At 39.4% G+C, this 18,917-nt stretch overlaps 1 protein-coding gene across 1 annotated transcript in view; it reads left to right on the top strand.

Moving 5' to 3' along the window:
- dennd6b (DENN/MADD domain containing 6B) overlaps positions 1-18,917 on the top strand; it is a 113,872-nt gene that overhangs the window by 55,983 nt on the left and 38,972 nt on the right. Inside the window, exons 9-12 of the mRNA XM_060842549.1 lie at positions 8,430-8,485; positions 9,965-10,087; positions 13,229-13,324; positions 16,275-16,369. Coding sequence (XP_060698532.1) covers positions 8,430-8,485; positions 9,965-10,087; positions 13,229-13,324; positions 16,275-16,369 — 370 coding nt within the window. The remainder of the gene's footprint in view (positions 1-8,429; positions 8,486-9,964; positions 10,088-13,228; positions 13,325-16,274; positions 16,370-18,917) is intronic.

Here is an 18,917-nt window from a genome sequence, read left to right as displayed (position 1 = left end):
CCCTGCTTTTTGAATTAAAAGAGGAAAAAAAGGCCTGATCAAATCCGCCCTGTCGTAATTTTAAGTGTTCTTTATCCGACAGGTGTGTCTCCTGTAGGAGAGCTATATCAACTCTCTCCTTAAGATTTGATAATATTTTCTTCCTTTTAACTGGCGAATTACTCCCCCTGACATTCCAGGTGCACCACTTAACCGACTGTTCAGCCATAATCATCTGGACAGATCCGAGACCCCTCGGGAGGGGAAACCCTATCTAGAACATCCCGAGCATGGAGCATACAAGATTTACAAAAGTAAAGATTCTCTGATACACTCAAAACAATATAACAAAAAACTCTTTCTAAGTATAAAAAATATAAAACATTCCGAATTGGAGATTTTCTCCCTTGTTCCCAGGGAGCGTCACTTCCTCTCCCACAGTCCATCTTACCCTCTTCCAACCAGTGCCCCACCCTTGACCCAGGTGTTCCTCAGTAAAATGAGGAGAATTCAAATATAATATAAAGCTAGAGTTAACAGTGAACACCCCACCCCCACCCACACCCACATCTAAATATATTTGGGAATATTAATACCATATATAACTATAAGATTACAATCTCAACATGGAATACTTAAATATAATACCACAAAATAACAGGGGAAAGAAAAACAACCCCGCTCCTAAAAACAGAAGTAAAATAGAATAAGGTAACCACCTCTCCCCATCAACATTAACCAAACGCCCCAACATATATATATACATACACACATAGGGGGAAAGATAAGAAAAGATGAAGGGATGTAAACCAAAATAATGGGAAAGGCAGACCAGCGTCCACAATCTCTTACAGTTTATTTAAGAGAGTCCAAGAATTCCTTAGCCTTCTCCGGTGATCCGAAGTTATATATGGATCCTTCGTGGCTAAGGCGTAGCGTCGCTGGATATCGTAAGGAGTACTGGATATTTAAGTCCCTTAAACGCTTCTTCGCCTCATCGAATGCCTTCCTCTTTCGGACCAAAGCTGGGGAGAAGTCCTGGAACAGCATGATCCTGGAACCTTTGTGGGTCATAGCTTGGGGATCTTTTCCCAGATTTCCTGAGGCTTCCAGGAGCATCTGCCTCTCCCTATAGCTCTGCAGCTGGAACAGGACCGGGCGTGGGCGCGGGGTTGAGCCGGGCCCACGTACTGTGACCCGGTAGGCCCATTCTACCCTTACCTGGCCTGATCCATTATGCAGATTTAAAAGTTGTGGCAGCCAATGCTCTAAGAATGCTGTCAGCTGACCTCCCTCTTCCTGCTCGGGCAGGCCCAACAACCGAATATTTTTTCTACGACATCGATTTTCGAGGTCATCAATATGGTTTTCTAGGTTCTGGACTCGATTCTCGAGAAAACGGATGTGGTCGGCTGTTGATTTTATCCCAGTCTCTGAGGCTGCGGCCTTCGACTCCACCTCTCTGACTCGGCACTCCAATTCCTGAATGTCTCTGCCCTGCTTCTGCAGCTCGGCTGATAGTGCTTCTCTGCTCTGCCGAGACTCATCGATAAAAGCATCAATCTTCGCCTCCCACCTGGCAAACATCTCCTCAAAGCTCATCTTCATTGGTAAATCTCCTGAAGTAGCTGAAGACACCTTTGTTGCAGATGAAGAGGGAGAGGGTGGGGGAGGGGTCCCTGCTTTCTTAGAGCCGCCTGTTCCCTTCCCTTTACTCATTTTCCAGCTAGTATTAGACTATTTAAATGTACTAATAGGTAACTATTTAAGGTTAACAACTATTATAAATGGTTTAGTGAGTGTGGTGGGGGTGGATAGCCCACTTTTCCCAAGTTTTGGGTAGAGCACTGTGGACTCAGTCTTGCTGGGTCGCCGCCATCTTGGATCCCCCAACTCTTTAAATTCTTAAGATTTTCATGATGCTATGATAGGGCATCAGATATCTTCTGTCTGTAGTTAGTCCAGTCCATTTGTATACAGGACAACCTCTGTATCCACGGGTTTGGTTTCTGCGGTTTCAGTTACCCACTGTTTACTGCAGCCCGAACATGTTACAGAGAGCCTTCCAGAACCATGGACCAGGGGCTGCTGGGAAGGTAAATTTCCCATTTAAATGAATGGGTTCTGTACTACCTGTGGTTTGGGGGCTTCCATGGTAAATCTTGGAAGGTATCCCCCATAGGTACTGGAGGGACTAATGTACTCCCATAGTCACAGACAAAAGGGGAATTGGGTGAATTTAATTATGATTGTTAGTTTGTGTCTTCATATGCCCATGACTGAGGTATTGTTAGATTACCACCTTTCCCTTTTTATCCCCAACCCTCACTGAGGTAGCCTGAAGGTTGTTCCCTATCCCTGGATTTTGGATTCCAATTTTGAAGTAAACCCCTGCAAAAATTTTTTAAGATAAAATCAAAAATGGTTTTATCAATGAAACGTTCAAAATGCAGGTAAATGTCATCTACTCCATCTGCATATACTCACTCAGTAAATTAAGGAAGTCAGAACAGGAGAGGAGATAAATTGCAAGTTTTGGTAAACCCAGAGATATTAAAAATTAGTTCACATGAGTTAAAACCTCCTGGAATTCAGTGTCGAATAATGATTTCCTTGGTGGACTGGAACCAAAGTTGAGGCTTCTTTCTAGAGACAGAATTCTGAGGCAGGCTGCCAATTCAGCCTAGATTCCTGCTCTCACTATGGAATTCAAGCAACTGACTTAGAATCCCAGAATTATACATTTAAATAGTTCATCAAATTCAGATTTCAGTTGTGTGACATACAGACATTTTTAGGTGCTGAGGCCTCACCTTGATGTGTTAATTGGAAGGTTTTCAGCAACAGTGTAGCTTTATTTCTCCATTAGCATTTCCATTGTGGAATGACAAGATAACTAAAAGCATTGGTGTTCATTTTAGCATAATGAGTCTTGATGTTTCTTTTGTTTGCAGCTGGCTAGAAGGAGATAGCTTGTCTCCAAGTCCTTTGTGTCAGATTTAGCTGGGATGTCTATAAAATGCAAGGAGTTCAGAAGCTTTTGGAGAGGCAATTATGTGATTAGCTTGGGCAATTTTGAGTACAGCTGTAGTTGGTATTTTTAAAAGAAATAGAATTTAAACATGAAAATGCAGAAGAGAAGATGGTCTTCAGCTGGATTTCTCTTTATGCCCTCTGACCATGATAAGACCATAAAACAGGAGTAAAAATTAGGCATCTCAACACATTGAGTCTGCTCTGCCATTCAATTATGGCTGATAAGTTTTTCAACCCCTTTGTTCCTGGAACCTTGGATCCCCTTGACAATCAAGAACTAGAGTCGTTTCTGCTATTAGGTGTATTTCTTCAACATGAATTGGCTTTAATGTGATTGAAGAATTTAGACTGTTATTTAGAATGTGAACTTGCCTTACCTGTTATTGGCTATAATGTGATTCTGGCCCCATTAGTTTAAATGACACTGGTATAATGCAATTTTCTTATAACACAAGATCACATGAGAACCGAACTATCGCATTATGTCAGAACCAACGGCATCTATCTCTGTCTTAAATATGCTCAATGAACTGGCCTCCAAAGCCTTCTAAGGCAATGAATTTCACACGTTCGCCATTCCCTGGCTGAAGAAGTTTGCCCTTATCTCCATTATAAAGGATCTTCCCTTTACTCTAAGGCTGTGCCATCAGGTCCAAGTGTCTCCTGTCAATGGAAACATCTTCCTGATATCTACTCAGTCCAGGCCATTCAGTATTCTGTAAGTTTCAATTAGATCCCCTCTCATTCTTCTAAACTCCAGTGAATAAAATCCCAGAGTCCTCAAACGTTCCTCATACATTAAGCCTTTCATTCCTAGGATCATTCTTGTGAACATTCTCTGGACCCGCTCCAGGGCCAGTATGTTCTTGCTGAGGTATGAGGCCCAAAGTTGCTCTCAATACACTAAATGTGGTCTGACCAGTGCTTTATAAAGCCTCAGAAGTATATCCCTGCTTTTGTATTCTCGTCTCTCCAGATGAATGAATGCCTTTCTAACTCTCAACTCAACCTGCAAATTTGCCTGAAGAGAAACCTGGACTATGGCTCCTTAGCCCCTTTGTTCTTCAGACTTCTGAATCTTCCCTCCATTTAGAAAATAGTCCATGCCTCTATTCTTCCCACCAAAGTGCATGACCTCATACTTCCCCACTTTATATTCCATCTGCCACTTCTTTTCCCAATCTCCTAACCTGTCTAAATCCTTCTTCAGCCTTTGCACCTTCTCAATACTACTACTCCCTCCACCTATGTTTGTATCATCTGCAAGCTTAGCCAGAATGCCCTCAGTTCCTTCATCCAGATCATTAATGTGTAAAATGAAAAGTTGTGGACCCAACACTGATACTTGCAGAATACCAGTTGCCACTGGCTGCCATCCAGAGAAGGACCCTTTTAACCCCACCTTCTGTCTTCTGCCTGTTATGAAGATGAAGGCATGTATTGTCCCATTGAGAGAGAGAATGCTGTTCTGAACTGGGAGATTACAAGCACTTGTGTATTTGACTAGATGGCAGTCCCAGAGTGTACTGGAAAATTGAAAATATGTAACATTTGGCTATGAAATGGATACCTGAGTTTTGGTTGCTGTTTTGGCTACAATTTGAATTTAACCAATCCTTTAAATTATGTGTTGAAGAGTATAGTGCTGCAACAGTACAGCCAGTCAGGCACCAGGAGAGTCGATGTTTCAGGCATAAGCCCTTCATGAGGAATGAGGCTTGTGGGCCAAGGGAGCTGAGAGATAAATGGGAGGGGGTGGGCCTGGAGTGGTGGAGGGTCAGTGATGAAGGTAGGTGAAAAGGTGATAGGTAGATGAAGGTGAGGGTGAAAGTGATATGTCAGAGGAGGATGGAGCAGGTAGGTGGGAAGGAAGATGGACAGGTAGGACTGTTCAAGAGGGCAGAGCTGAATTGGAAGATGGGACTGGGATGATTTGGGGGGAGGGGAACCACACCGGATCACTGTGAATCTCACCAGTTTTCCCATTTCCCCTCCCACCTTATCCTAGTCCCAACCATCCAACTTTGCACTGCACTCTTGAACAGTCCTACCTGTCCATCGTCTTTCCCCTATCTGCTTCACCCTCCTCTCTCACCTATCACTTTCACCTCCAACTTCATCGACCTATTGCTTTCCCAGCTACCCTCCACCTTGCAGCACTACCTCCATCCCATTTATCTCTCAGCCCCCTTGGCCCACAAGCCTCATTCCTGATGAAGAGCTTAAGCCCAAAATGTCGACTTTCCTGCTCATATGCTGACTGACTGGCTGCACTTTACAAGCATTATACTCTTCGACTCTGACCTCCAGCATCTGCAGTCCTCACTTTCTCCTTGTTTAAATTATTCCCCAGGATACTAAAACCCAATCGAGTTTGAATTTATTGTTTTGCCAACATTGAATCAATGAGAAGTTCTGATGTTAGGGGTATAAAAATGCAGATATTTTGAAAGCTGGTCAGAGAGCAACTGCTGTAGAGTGAGAAGCTGCGAGAGAACTAATTGCCCATCTAGCATCTTGTTCTCAAAGAAATTAGAAAACACTGTATCAAATGTACCTTTTCATATGAAATGTCCTCTCAGTAAAAAGAAAGAAGATGACTCGGGGAAATCAGCAGTAGGAAAATTGAAGACAACGTATAAGACAAAGACTCTGTGATTTTGAGATTAAACTAATGTTCTTTTAATAAGTATCTAATTGGAACAGTATATTGTTATCAAGTTGGAGCCAGAGAGTAAGCAATTTAAAGTGGGGCTTAGCTTTGTGAATAGTTTTTTTTTATTTAATGTTCACTTTTAGAGTAAGAAACTTATTTTGTTAATTTCTTTAAATAATGGACTTTAGGAGTTCTGTATCATTCATATTTTAACAGATGAAGAGACGAGGTGAGCTTTTCTGCGTGTTTGGTTTAATTAACAGAAAAGGTTCACCTCCATGTTGTAACATGTCAGAAAGCCAATCTTCTATCCATTCTAATACTTTGCCTTTAACACCATAAACCATTATTTTACTCAGCAACTTTCTTTTCAGCACCATATCAATGGCCTCCTGGAAGTCTAGATAGGTACCTTCCATTAGCTCTCCTCAATCTAACCTTCTTGATACCTTCTCTAGGAATTCTCGTAGGTTTGTTAGGCATGACCTCCCCTTGATGAAACCATGCTGACCTTGCCCTATTTTACCATGCACTTCCAAGTATACAGAAATCTCATCCTTCACATTGGACTCCACAATCTTACCAATGATCGAGGTCAGGCAAGTTGGTCGATAATTGCCCATCTTTTGTTTTACTCCCTTCTTAAATGAGATGGGGAGGGGGGTGGTAACCTTAGTGATTCCCCAGTCCTTTGGGACCCTCCCTGATTCCGGTGATTCCTGAAAAGTCGGCACTAACGCCTCCACTATCTCTTCAGCTACCTCCTTCAGAACTTTGGGGTGTAGCCCATCTGGTCTTGGTAATTTATCCACTTTCAGACCTTTTTTCAGTTTTTCTAACACCTTCTTGGTGATGACTACCATACTCATCTCTGCCCCCTGACTCTTTTAAGGTTTTGGGATATTATGTGTCTTGCACTATGAAGACTGATGCAAAGTACTTATTCAGTTCCTAAGCCATTTCTTTATTCCCCATTACTACTTCTCCAGTGTTATTTTCCAGCAGCCCAATGCCCACTTTTGTCTCTTTATTTGCCCTTTATATATCTAAAGAAGCGCTTGCAATTTTTTTATTTTACTGGCTAGCTTACTCTCATACTTAATCTTCTCCCTCCTTGTTTGTTTGTTTATTTTCCTCTGTTGGTCTTTTTAGGCTTCCTAATCCTCTGGCTTTCCACTGTCCTTCGCCACATTATATGCTTTCTCTTTTGCTTTTATGCTGTCCCTGATATGTAAGCATTCTTTTTTTAAAAAAGAAATTATACCTACACTTGATATAAACTTGCATAAATTGGCACTGTTAGATATAATGTTTCTCTCAAAGCTCACCTAAGTTCTGATGATTATTTATATTTATTTAAGATTATTGCAATGACGTTTGATCCTCTTCGATAACGTTTATTCAGTATCCATTGAATCTAAAATAGAACAAAAAACTGCAGATGCTAGAGATCATAAGAACTAAACAAAGGTTACTGGACTTTGAAACATTAACACTTTTTTTTCTCTTGACAGATGCGGTCAGATTTGCTGGGTTTCTCCAATTTCTATTTTCATTTGTTCCATTGATTGTTATACATAGTTGTTAGATGGGTCTGTAACATTATGAACGTAACGTAAAGAATTTGGTGCAGAAACGTGTGATTATATCTTCACTGTTCATATGAATTTGTTCCTACAAGGAATAGTTAGGTAAAATAAAACACGGTATACAAGGAACATAATGAGACAAGAAATATGAGGATCTGCTAATAGGGTTGGATTTAGTAAGTTGTGGAGAGACTTGTATGGAGCTTAAATGCTTGCTGGAACCAAATTGCCTGTTTGTGCTGTGAAATCAGAGGGGATTTTAGAAGATTGTTGAAAGCAATGGAACAATTGATGTTTCTCAGATAAAAGTGCTGGAGAAACATGGGAAAGGTCATTGTATTATCTGCTAAGCTATCACATTGGTTGAGATGGGGCAGGGTGGATAACATGAGAAGACAAATGGCAAACTTAATTGGAATGTGTAACTAACAGTACCTAAAAATTAAAGGGAACAATGTGTTCAGGCCACATGTGAAGTATGTTTTTTTTCTGAAATGTGATGACAGAAAAGTCTGAAATTGTTGGAAAGAGTCCAGCTGTAGGAGATATAGTCAAAAGTTTCAAAATTGCCTATAGTTATCAAGAAAGATTCCAGAAAAACATTCTCTGTATAAATGAAGGATAGAAAAGTTTTGATACTTTATCAATTTCAGTGAGTATTGAGAATTTGGTTCTCAGCATTTCCTTCAATCAGGGATAAAATTGAATAGCACAATTAATAGTTAAGGATATCAAATATAAATGGGGAAATGTAGGTACCTGTTTTTGAATCAGAGCCTTGAATGGTGGAGCCAATTTAGTGTGGTTCTTGAAAAAGAAAAGTGTGGCAGATGTTTCAAAGGATTGAATGATTTCTTTGTGCAAAGGATATGGAGGGTTCAGGGCTTAAAATCACAGTTAAACAAAGCTGAGGATAATTTTGGAGGAGTTGGCAGATCTCACAATATTAATGTGTTACTATGGAGAGCAGTTTGAGAGTAGTGTTTTGAATTCTTGATGTTGAATTTTGGTTTTAAAGTATATAGAACACTATATTGTTAAAGACCTGAGTGAAGGATATTTTGCTCAGATTAAATTGCAAGTATTATGCAAATCTCTAAGTTTGTTTGATCCTCTTCTATAAAAATTAAAAACTTTAAAATTAAAAAGCTTTGTTTCCTTTTCTGCAGAATCTATTGCCAGCACCATTGGTCATTCCCACAGTACATGAGTTGGATCTGTTTGGGTGAGAGCAATTTCAATGAGTCATAGACATGTACAGAATGGAAACAGACCCTTTGGTCCAACCCGTCCATGCTGACCAGATATCCCAACCTAATTTAGTCCCACCTACCCGGCCCATATCCCTCCAAACCCTTCCCATTCATAGAGCATAGAACAGTACAGGCCTTTGGCCCTCAATGTTGCGCCGACCAGTCATACCAATCTGAAGCCCATCTAACCTTCACTATTCCATGTACGTCCATATGTTTGTCCAATGACAACTTAAATGCATTTAAATTTACCCATCCAACTGCCTCTGAAATGTTGCACTTGTACCAGCCTCCACCACTTCCTCTGACAGCTCATTCCATACATGTGCCACCCTCTGTGTGAAAAAGTTGCCCCGTAGGTCTCTTTTATATCTTTCCCCTCTCACCCTAAACCTATGTCTTCTAGTTCTGGACTCCCTGAAAAGACTTTGTCTACTTACCCTATCCATGCCCCTCATAATTTTGTAAACCTCTATAAGGTCACCCCTCAGCCTCCAACGCTCCACGGAAAACAGCTCCAGATTGTTCAACCGCTCCCTACAGCTCAAACACTCCAACCCTGGCAACATCCTTGTAAATCTTTTCTGACCCTTTCAAGTTTCACAACATCTTTCCAATAGGAAGGAGACCAGAATTGCACGCAATATTCCAACAGTGGCCTAACCAATGTCCTGTACAGCTGCAACATGACCTCCCAACTCCTGTATTCAATACTCTGACAATAAAGGAAAGCATACCAAATGCCGCCTTCACTATCCTAGCTACCTGTGACTCCACTTTCAAGGAGCTATGAACCTGCACTCCAAGGTCTCTTTGTTCAGCAACACTCCCTAGGACCTTACCATTAAGTGTATAAGTCCTGCTAAGATTTTCTTTCCCAAAATGCAGCACCTCGCATTTATCTGAATTGAACTCCATCTGCCACTTGTCAGCCCATTGGCTCATCTGGTCAAGATCCTGTTGTAATCTGAGATAACCCACTTCCCTGTCCATTACACCTCCAATTTTGGTGTCATCTGCAAACTTACTAACTGTACCTCTTATGCTCACATCCAAGGGGATAACATGAGCCCAGCAACCACTTCATCATGCTGGAGTATAAACATTCAGATATCTTTGAAATTTGTATGGTGAAAATATGTGGCTGACCTTTTGAAAAACATATTTGGATCAGCCATCATGAGCTATAGCATAAAATATTTAACCTAAAATTCTTTATTTTCTCTTTGTTAAACTGTAATGTATCAGTTTATTTTAAAATTTAAGACATTGAGGTATGCATTATGTATAGTGAAAGAGACAACTGAAATGTTTTGAAAAGAGAAACTTGAGATTTGATGAGGTGGATGGTTGGGATTGAGGGTATCATACATTTCTTGGATTCAATAGCCTTGATTTGGCTTCTTCCAAATAAAACTTCTTTTTATTCATTGATAAATTATTGTTGTCAGGTGTTTCCAATCAATTTTGATACATATCCAAATGCTTTGGGAACTGATGTTGCTTGGAGAACCAGTGATTGTCATGGCAGCATCACCCAAAATTTCTTCAGATCTTGTGCTGGCACTGACCAGGTGAGTAAGGAACCCTAAGCAGGAAATATCTGCAGACTTTAGGATACATTGTTTAAAAAATACAGTTTTTATGACAAAACTTAATTGACAGAATATAAAATTTCTTAATTAACCACTTAAGGCAAAGCTTATTCAAGATTAGGTATTCACTATTTCAACCATCAGATGTAAGGCTACTTGATTCTGCAGCCAATAAACTGCGATCTCACTGGGGCAACGCTTTTTTACATGTCATGTCATCTGCACCTGCCCTCCTTCTTCAGTAATCCTATTCCAATCCCTTGTTCTGCTTTTGATCAGATGCTCCTGACTGATCCTCAACTCTCTTGAGCCTTATTGATTTAAATATCTTTCTCTCCCTTCTACTTTTCCATGACAAAGCTGTCAGTCTGTGAGCTTATCCTAACCTATTTTATCTCTAGACCATAAATCATACATTCTCTTAGTACTATTTGTACCTTGTCCAGCTTAACTGCACTTTTTCCAAGTGTACACTCACTCCAGGTACAACTTGTACAATGACAAGTTAATGTTATTTACATAAAATCAAAAATAGTGTAGATCACTTTAACACAGACTTATACTAGCTCAAGTTTTCAGGGATGTGTTATGAATGGCAGAACTTTTACTTGATTTATTTGTGTCATTATTTTCCTGTTCCTCTAATATCATCCTCCTCCTTTTGTATCCCTAAATGTCTGCATTAAACTGTATCAGCAAAGTACTTTCCAAAATAAGCCAAAGCAATCTTGATTTTCCTTAAAAATTGAGTGTCATTTGCAAATTTAGAAACGAAACTATCACCATCATTTTCAGTATTTCCATTAAAAAAATTTGAGCGGTCCATTTTAGTTCATGTTCCTGGACTTGCCCTTTATAAAATTCATGGCTGTGACATTTAAAGTGAGACGGGTGCGTGAGGTGGAAGAGAGATTATAAATTAAGGTTGTCATCAATTTGAAATCATTACTGAGAATATAAGAAAGCTTAAAAGAAATTTCTTTAAGCAGATACTGTTGCATGCATTAAAGGAAAACTAAATACTTTAAGAGATGAAAATATAGATATATGGAGACACAGGGCAACAAAATTTGTTTTCGATTAGTGTTGAAAAGCTAGCGCAGACATGATAAACTGAAAGGTGATTTACTGAGTTGCAATGTTCCATGTCCAGTGCAGCCCACTGAATAAATTTTGGAAGTAAAAACAGAGTTTAAAAAAAAAGGTTAAGTAGAATAGAGGTTTGAAGAATTTTGGCATGTCTGTCGACCTTTTACTAGAATTGACAGAACAAGTAGACAAGACAAGAACATAGAGAAGGTGTTGAATTGAATTGAATGATTTATTGTCACTTGCATTTTACAGTGAATAATGCAGTAAAACAAAAGTGAAAAGTTTCAACAGTCGCCACAATCTGCCAATTTAAATAGTTTAAATGCATTGGCATGGATGGTAGATTGACAGGATGGGCAGCTAACAGCGAATGGGAATAAGGGGTTATTTTTCAGGTTGGTGACCTGCAACCAGTGGAGTTCCACTGGGAAAAGTGCTGAGACTGCAACTGTTCACAATATATATTAATGATTTGGATTAACAAAACAAATGCACTGGAGCATAATTTGCAGATGACAAAAAAATTAGGTGGAAAGGCAGGTTGCAACAGGGATGCAAACAGTGACAGAGAAATATTCATTGATTGAGTGGGCAAAATGTTGATAAAAGAAGTATAATGTGGGAAAATACAAATTTTGTTTTTTGGAAGGGATAACCGAAGAATAGTATTTATATGGAGAAAAATTGCAGAAAGCTGCCACACACAGGGACTGGGGGTACTTGTGCACGAAATACAGAAATGTAGCACACAGGTAGAGCAGATAACCAGGAAGGCTAATGGAACATTGGTCCTTATTTCAAGGGAGTTGATATGTAAGAGTAGGGAAGTCTTACTACAACTGTACAAGTCAGTTGGAATATTCGTTTTATATCTAAAGGCATGGAATGCAGATGCAGGAAAGAAACACTGAAGTTATATAGAACCTTAATTGCATCTCATTTACAATATTGTGCACACTTTTGCCTCTCCATTAATGAGGGAAATAAAATCAACAGCTACAAAGATACATCAGCAAATTACAGAGCTAAATCCTTGATAAGATGTATATACATGAAGACTAGACAAATTTCCAACAATGACAGGCTTGTGGTATTAGGGAACTGTGATGTAGTGTATATCTTGGGAATCTGTCTAATAAGGGAGGCAGAACAGACTTGGGGAAACTGTGGAATGACTAGTCTAACTTCAAGACACATTGTGAAATTCAATGCAGACAGCAAAATTGATGATCAGAAATAAAGTTGAGGATTGCTTGTACCTTAATTAACTCGTTTAGCATATGCATTTTTTTCAAGAAGCTTGCATGATCAATTTTCACAATAATCTAGAACTGCAGACTTGGCAGGAGGCCTGTGAGTCTAATTAGTCTCAATTCTCTGCCCTTTCCCTGGAGCGCTACAGATTTTTCACTTCAAATATTAATTCATCTTTTCAAGTTATTGTTAGGTCTGCCTTCACTACCTTTTTGGTTTGTGCATTCCAGAACATCATAGCTCACTTGTGTAAGAAAAAAATGTATACGTTGTCTCTTAGTCATTGCCAATTTCCTTAAATTTCTGTCCACTGGTTACTTACCTGCACCACTGAAACATTTTTTTCCGATTTATTATTCATTATTTTTGCTCTAAAGACAATCACCACAGTTTCTGCCATTAGCAACAGCATTTGCCTTGAGTATTTGACTATCTCTGATTATATTTGATATTGTGTGTGTTAATTATAAGAGGATGCTGCAGAACTTATTTGCTTAGATAAAAACTGGTCAATATATTTTTTATGTGTATTATATGAAATTATTGTCAGAAACTAGCTAATAGTTTGCTGAGGGACTGGGATAAAATTATATTTTATATATGCTTAGATTTTCATTTTGGTTATTGAGGTTTTATGTTTTTGTGTTGAATACTTTTTGTTTAAAACATTGAGAGTTCTGTTGGGGCAAATTTGTCGACACACTTCTCCAGAGAATTTATAAGTCCGAATATAGTATACCAACTTCCTGCAAGTAATTGTGTTCTCTATTGTAGCTGTATTGAGCCCCTGAGATACTGCTGTGACTATCGACCTTACTTCACCATCCATGACACTGAATTTAAAGAGTACACAACACGAACACAGGCGCCGTAAGTTAAAACACCAAAAAGTGATTCTTATTGAAGCGGTAGTTTAGAGTTCAGGATTTTGCACGTTGAAATGAAACTTCTCAGTTGCTGTAACTTGTACAATGATGAAACTTTGCTGCCATCCTCCTGAGCAAATAAGAAGCCAGTAACCATGCTTTGGAGCAAGGCTTCTTTCCTGTGTGAGAGCTTTTCAAATTCATTTGTGAGATGTGTGCCTGGCAGGTTGTGCTAGCACATATTACACGTACCTAGTTGAAGATGTTGGTGGGGAGTTGTCTTGAACCACTGCAGTCCTTTGGCTCAGTTGGTGGAATCCTTGCTTTTGACTGAAATTATGGGTTCAAGTCACAGGCTATCTACACAACATTGTGGGTTGACACTCCACTGAGGAAGTGCTATACTTTGAGGTGTCATAATTTGGATGACATGCTAGATCAAGATCCTGTTTGCTCTCTGATTTTAAATAATATCATGGCAGTATTTCCAAGAATGGTCAGAGGGTTACCAATATCCTCATCAATACTTTTCACTCTATCAATGTCAGAAACCAGAATATATAATCATTACATTCAACCTTATAGGGATTTTGCCATGTGAAAATTGGCTGCTGTGTTTCCTACATTACAATAATGACTGTGTCACACTACTTTATTGGCTAAAAAAGGCTTGGTACATATTGGGTAAAAGTACAAGGTTTTTGGAGCAGATTTTAGTAGATGGGAGCATGCAAAAACCCATCCTGTTTCCATTCAGCTGACCTAGCATTAAAGGGAACTCAGCAGAGATAAGTGATTAGATTAGATTACTTAGTGTGGAAACAGGCCCTTCAGCCCAACAAGTCCACACTGATACGCCGAAGCGCAACCCACCCAAACCCATTCCCCTACATTTACCCCTTCACCTAACACTAAGGGCAATTTAGCATGGCCAATTCACCTAACCTGCATATTTTTGGACTGTGGGAGGAAACCGGAGCACCCGGAGGAAACCCACGCAGACATGGGGACAATGTGCAAACTCCACACAAACTGTCGCCCAAGGCGGGAATTGAACATGGGTCTCTGGCGCTGTGAGGCAGCAATGCTAACCACGGTGCTGCCCACTGATGGTCTCTGGAACTTTTGGGAAACCTATAGAGGACTCCCAACAGGGTAGTCTTTCCTTTCCTGTTTCTAATCTCTGCCCATAGTACCTCAGATGAGTACTCATCAAATGTCCTTTCTGCCACTGTCATACTGTTCTTGGCTAACAATGCCACACCTCCCCCTCTTTTACCACCTTCCCTGTTCTGACTGAAACATCTAAACCCCAGAACCTGCAACAACCATTCCTGTCCCTGCTCTATCCATGTCCCTGAAATGGCCACAACATCGAAGGAAGAGGATGGTAACACCTCAAACTTTTAAAACTCTTACAAAGATATAACCAAGAGGAAAATAAAGAGCAAACTTAAAACGGCAAGACAGAAGGAAAAAGGTCTGCATTTCTGTTGTACATTTGATGTCATCAGTGTTGCAAAGTGGATTACGGACTAAGTACTTTTGAAGCATAGACTTTGTTATTAATATAGAAAATAAAGGAGCACATTTTTTTGCAGTAAGATTCCTTAATGTGAGACAAATGATCAGATTATTTGCTTTTAGTGATACTGGTTGAGGGATTTTAAACAAAAAGGGATAGTAAGTGAAGTAATGTGAGGTTGGAGATTTTGTTTTTTTTTGTGTGGAACTGGAGCTACATCCTGATGGCATTTTCATCCCCACTCCATTGCATTATTTATCCGGTGGCTATAGTGATTATAGCAAGGTCAGCCAGATGGACTTCATAGAATGTGTGTTCCCTGATTGGGGCTGTTAACTTTGGCTGATATTGTCAGAGGTTCTGTTCATTCTGAGAGCTGACTCTGTGGAAGCTGGACCATTTTCAAGTACAATGCATATGTAAATAAAGGGTAACTTGGTAACAGGATACTGGCCTCTACAGAGTTATCTCAGTGGCCTCCTTTACCACCCTAACCCTTGCAGTTGTAGGACATTACACTTTCTCTGTGCATCTCTGGTGCTTTAACTGAGATCCCTCTTTCTCTGTGCCTGAACCATCTTGATATTTGCCATTGTTTGTTCTGCATACCTTTAGTGGAAGTATGTGCATGGAGGTTGTATGTTTTGCTTCACAAAAATTGCTCCTAATCAAATATTCAAGTGCCCCTTCCAGGCACACTTCAAACATATTAATGATCAATTATCCCATAAACTGTGGCTAAAACAGATTTTTCAACAGGTGCGTCAGACTAGTACGAATCCACTTGTGTCTTTTGTCACACTGGCCAAAACAGCTCCCTAAAGCCTTCAGCTGTCATTACTGAAGTTAAATATTGCTAAGTAAAAGGCCAAGTCTTGTACACTGCTTTTAATTCTGGTCATCCAAATGCAAGATAAACTTGCAAGTTCTTAAATGAAAACAGAAAATACTAGTTAGTAGAGTTAGAAATTTAAATCTCTCAAGGATAGTTAGTGCTGTGTGCAATGAGAGAAAGTTGAGAGTCAAATCTTTCCTGGAAGGAAGACAGGGAAAATATGTGGAGGAAGAACAATCAATAAACCATAACCTCACACTAAGTAGTGTACAGATAGAAAAAAATAGAAGTCTTGAAGTATGTTGTACAAATGCTAGTTTTTAATACTCCCTCCATTCCATGCATGAGAGAGGAATAATAAGCTGGAGAAAGGTCCTTTATATTCAAATATACTAATTAGGGGATTTCCTCACTCATTAATAGTAATCAAATCCTTTTAAAGGTTAAACTAGATTTTTAGAAACCTTTTGTAACAATCTTTCATCTGTGTATTCTTTAATGTTTCAGTCTTGAAGCACCATATCTCGAGTGGGTTATTTTAACTAATGCTTGCAATTTCATTCCAAGTTGAGTTTTGTAATTTATTTTCACTAGGCCAAATGTTATCTTGGGTGTGACAAATCCTTTCTTCATCAAAACATTCCAACACTGGCCACATGTTATTCGTATTGGAGATGTGAAAATGTCAGGTAAGGAGCAAATGTACAGCATAAATAGGTGTGCTTAGCATTGTGTTTATAATAATAGGTTCAGCAATTTTTTTTTAACTTTGAGGTAAATGCATGATGAATCATTTTACATATGGTGACATGACTGTATGCTGATTAAGTGTCCATTCTTTTTGCCTGATTTTGTAATAACTTGAAAACTAAGTAGGCTATTTAGCCCCTCAAGATTTTACAATGTTCACCTCGGCAGAAACCTTTTGTGTGTTCGAATTCTTAGTTTTGTGTGCCACATAACTATGTAAAAACAAATAGCCAGATAAAGACAAGAAATTGTAATTTTCCAAACATAATATTTAGGAACACTCGAATGGTTCCCCCAAGCTCGTTCTGACAGTCAGATAATGGCTGATCTATGTGTTAACTACATTTACCAAACTTTTCTCCAAATTCCTTGAAATTCTTTATGAACAAATCATTCTTCATCTTAAAAATTCCGATTGTCTCCCAGCATCCACAGAGATCTTAAGGGAAGACCTTTCTAGATTTTATTTACCTGTGAGTGAAAATTTGCTGCTAAGTTTTACTCCTGAAGAGCATAGCTCTAATTTTAAATTTATACCACCTTGTTCTAAATGTTCCCACCAGAAAAAATATTTATTTCTATCTAACCTATTAAACACTGTGGTAATGTCAAGCTTTGCAATTAGTCCATTTGTTAGCCTTCTGAAATCCAGGAAAGACAAACAACATTTCTGTATTCCATCTTCATAACCTAACTGTTTAGGCACTGGTATTATTGTATTCAATCTGCATATACTAAGGCTTACATTTTCCTTCAAGATATGACGCCCAAAACTAAATGCAGTAATAACTCAGTCCAATTTAAAGAAGACATGGGGTCGATATCAAATCACTGTCCCTTTAATGAGAGAAGTAATCGGGATAAAAGCAAAATACTGTGGATGCTGGAAATTGGAAACAAACACAAAATATACTGGAGAACCTTAGTAGGTCTGGCAGCATCTGTAGAGAGAGAAAACAGTTAACATTTTGAGTCTGGTATGACTTTTCTTTCAGAATTGAGAGGTAGAAAATAGATGCAGGAGTAGGTCTTTTGGTCCTTTGAGTCTGCACCACCATTCAATATGATCCTGGTTGATCATGCGATCTCACTATCCCGTCCCTGCTTTGTCTCCATACCTCTTGATTTCTTTAGCTGCAAGGGCCATGTCTAGCTCCCTCTTGAATATGCCTAATGAACTGGCCCCAACAGCTGCTTATCAGAGAATTTCACAGGTTGCAAAACTCTGGGTGAAGAATTTCTTCCTCATCTCAGTCCTGAATGACTTACCCCTTATTTTTAGACTTTGAACCCCAGTTCTGGATGTCCCCAACTTTGGGAATATTCTTGCTACATCTAGCCTGTTCAGTCCAATCAGGATTTTATATGTTTCTATGAGATTCCCCTCATTCTTCTGAATTTCATTGATTACAAGCCTAGTAGATCCAGTGTTTCCTCACATGTCAGCCCTGTCATCCCAGGAATCAGTCTGGTGAACCTTCACTCGACTCCCTCCAGAGTAAGAATGTCCTTTCTCAGACTAAGAGACTAAAACTATACACAATACTCAAGGTGTGGCCTCACCAAGGGCCTGTATAACTGCAGCAACACATCCATACTCTGATACTCAAATAAATCTCACTATGAAGGCCAGTATGCCATTAACTTTACTCACCACCTGCTGCATCTACATGCAGCAGGCGAATGTCCCACCACGACACCCAGATCTCATTGCACTCACCTTTTCCAAAAATCCTACCATACAGATGATAATCTGTCGTCTTATTTTTGCAACCAAAATAGATAACCTTACATTTATCCACATTGTGTTGTATTTGCCTACTCAGCCAGTCTATCCAAGTTACCCTACAGCCTCTTGGCATCCTCCTCGCAGCACACACTGCCACCTAGCTTAATGTCATCTGCAAATTTGGAGTTAAATCATTAATGTATGTTGTGAACAGCTGGGGTGCCAGCACTGAAGCCTGTGGCACCCCACTCATCACTGCTTGCCAGTCTGAAAAGGCCTGGTTTATTAAAACTGTCTGCTTCCTGTCTGCCAACCAGTTCTCTATTCATGTCAATATATTACCTCCAATACCATGAGCATTAGTAAGGAAAATTAATCTCTTGTATGGAACCTTGTCAAAAAGCCTTTTGAAAGTCCAGATACACAACATATACTGATTCACCCTTGTCCACTCTACTGGTCATACCCTAAATAAAATCCAGAAGACTGTCAAACATGACTTCCTTTTTAGCGAACCCATGTTGAGTAGAACTAATTCTGTCATCGCTTTCCAAATGCTCAGTTATTACATCCTTAATAATTGACTCCAGCATTTTCCCCACCACTGATGTCAAGCTAACAGGCCTATAATTCCCTATTTTCTCTCTTCCTCCTTTTTTAAAGATTTGTGGTTACATTAGCTACCCTCCATTCCATTGGAGCTCTTCCAGAATCTGCAGAATGCTAGTAAATGATCACTAATGCGTCCATTATTTCTA

This window comes from Hemiscyllium ocellatum, chromosome 23 (assembly GCF_020745735.1).
Source record: "Hemiscyllium ocellatum isolate sHemOce1 chromosome 23, sHemOce1.pat.X.cur, whole genome shotgun sequence".
Classification (NCBI taxonomy): Eukaryota; Metazoa; Chordata; class Chondrichthyes; order Orectolobiformes; family Hemiscylliidae; genus Hemiscyllium; species Hemiscyllium ocellatum.
The sequence above is the reverse complement of the archived record's forward strand: the minus strand, read 5'-3'. Positions and strand labels throughout refer to the sequence as shown.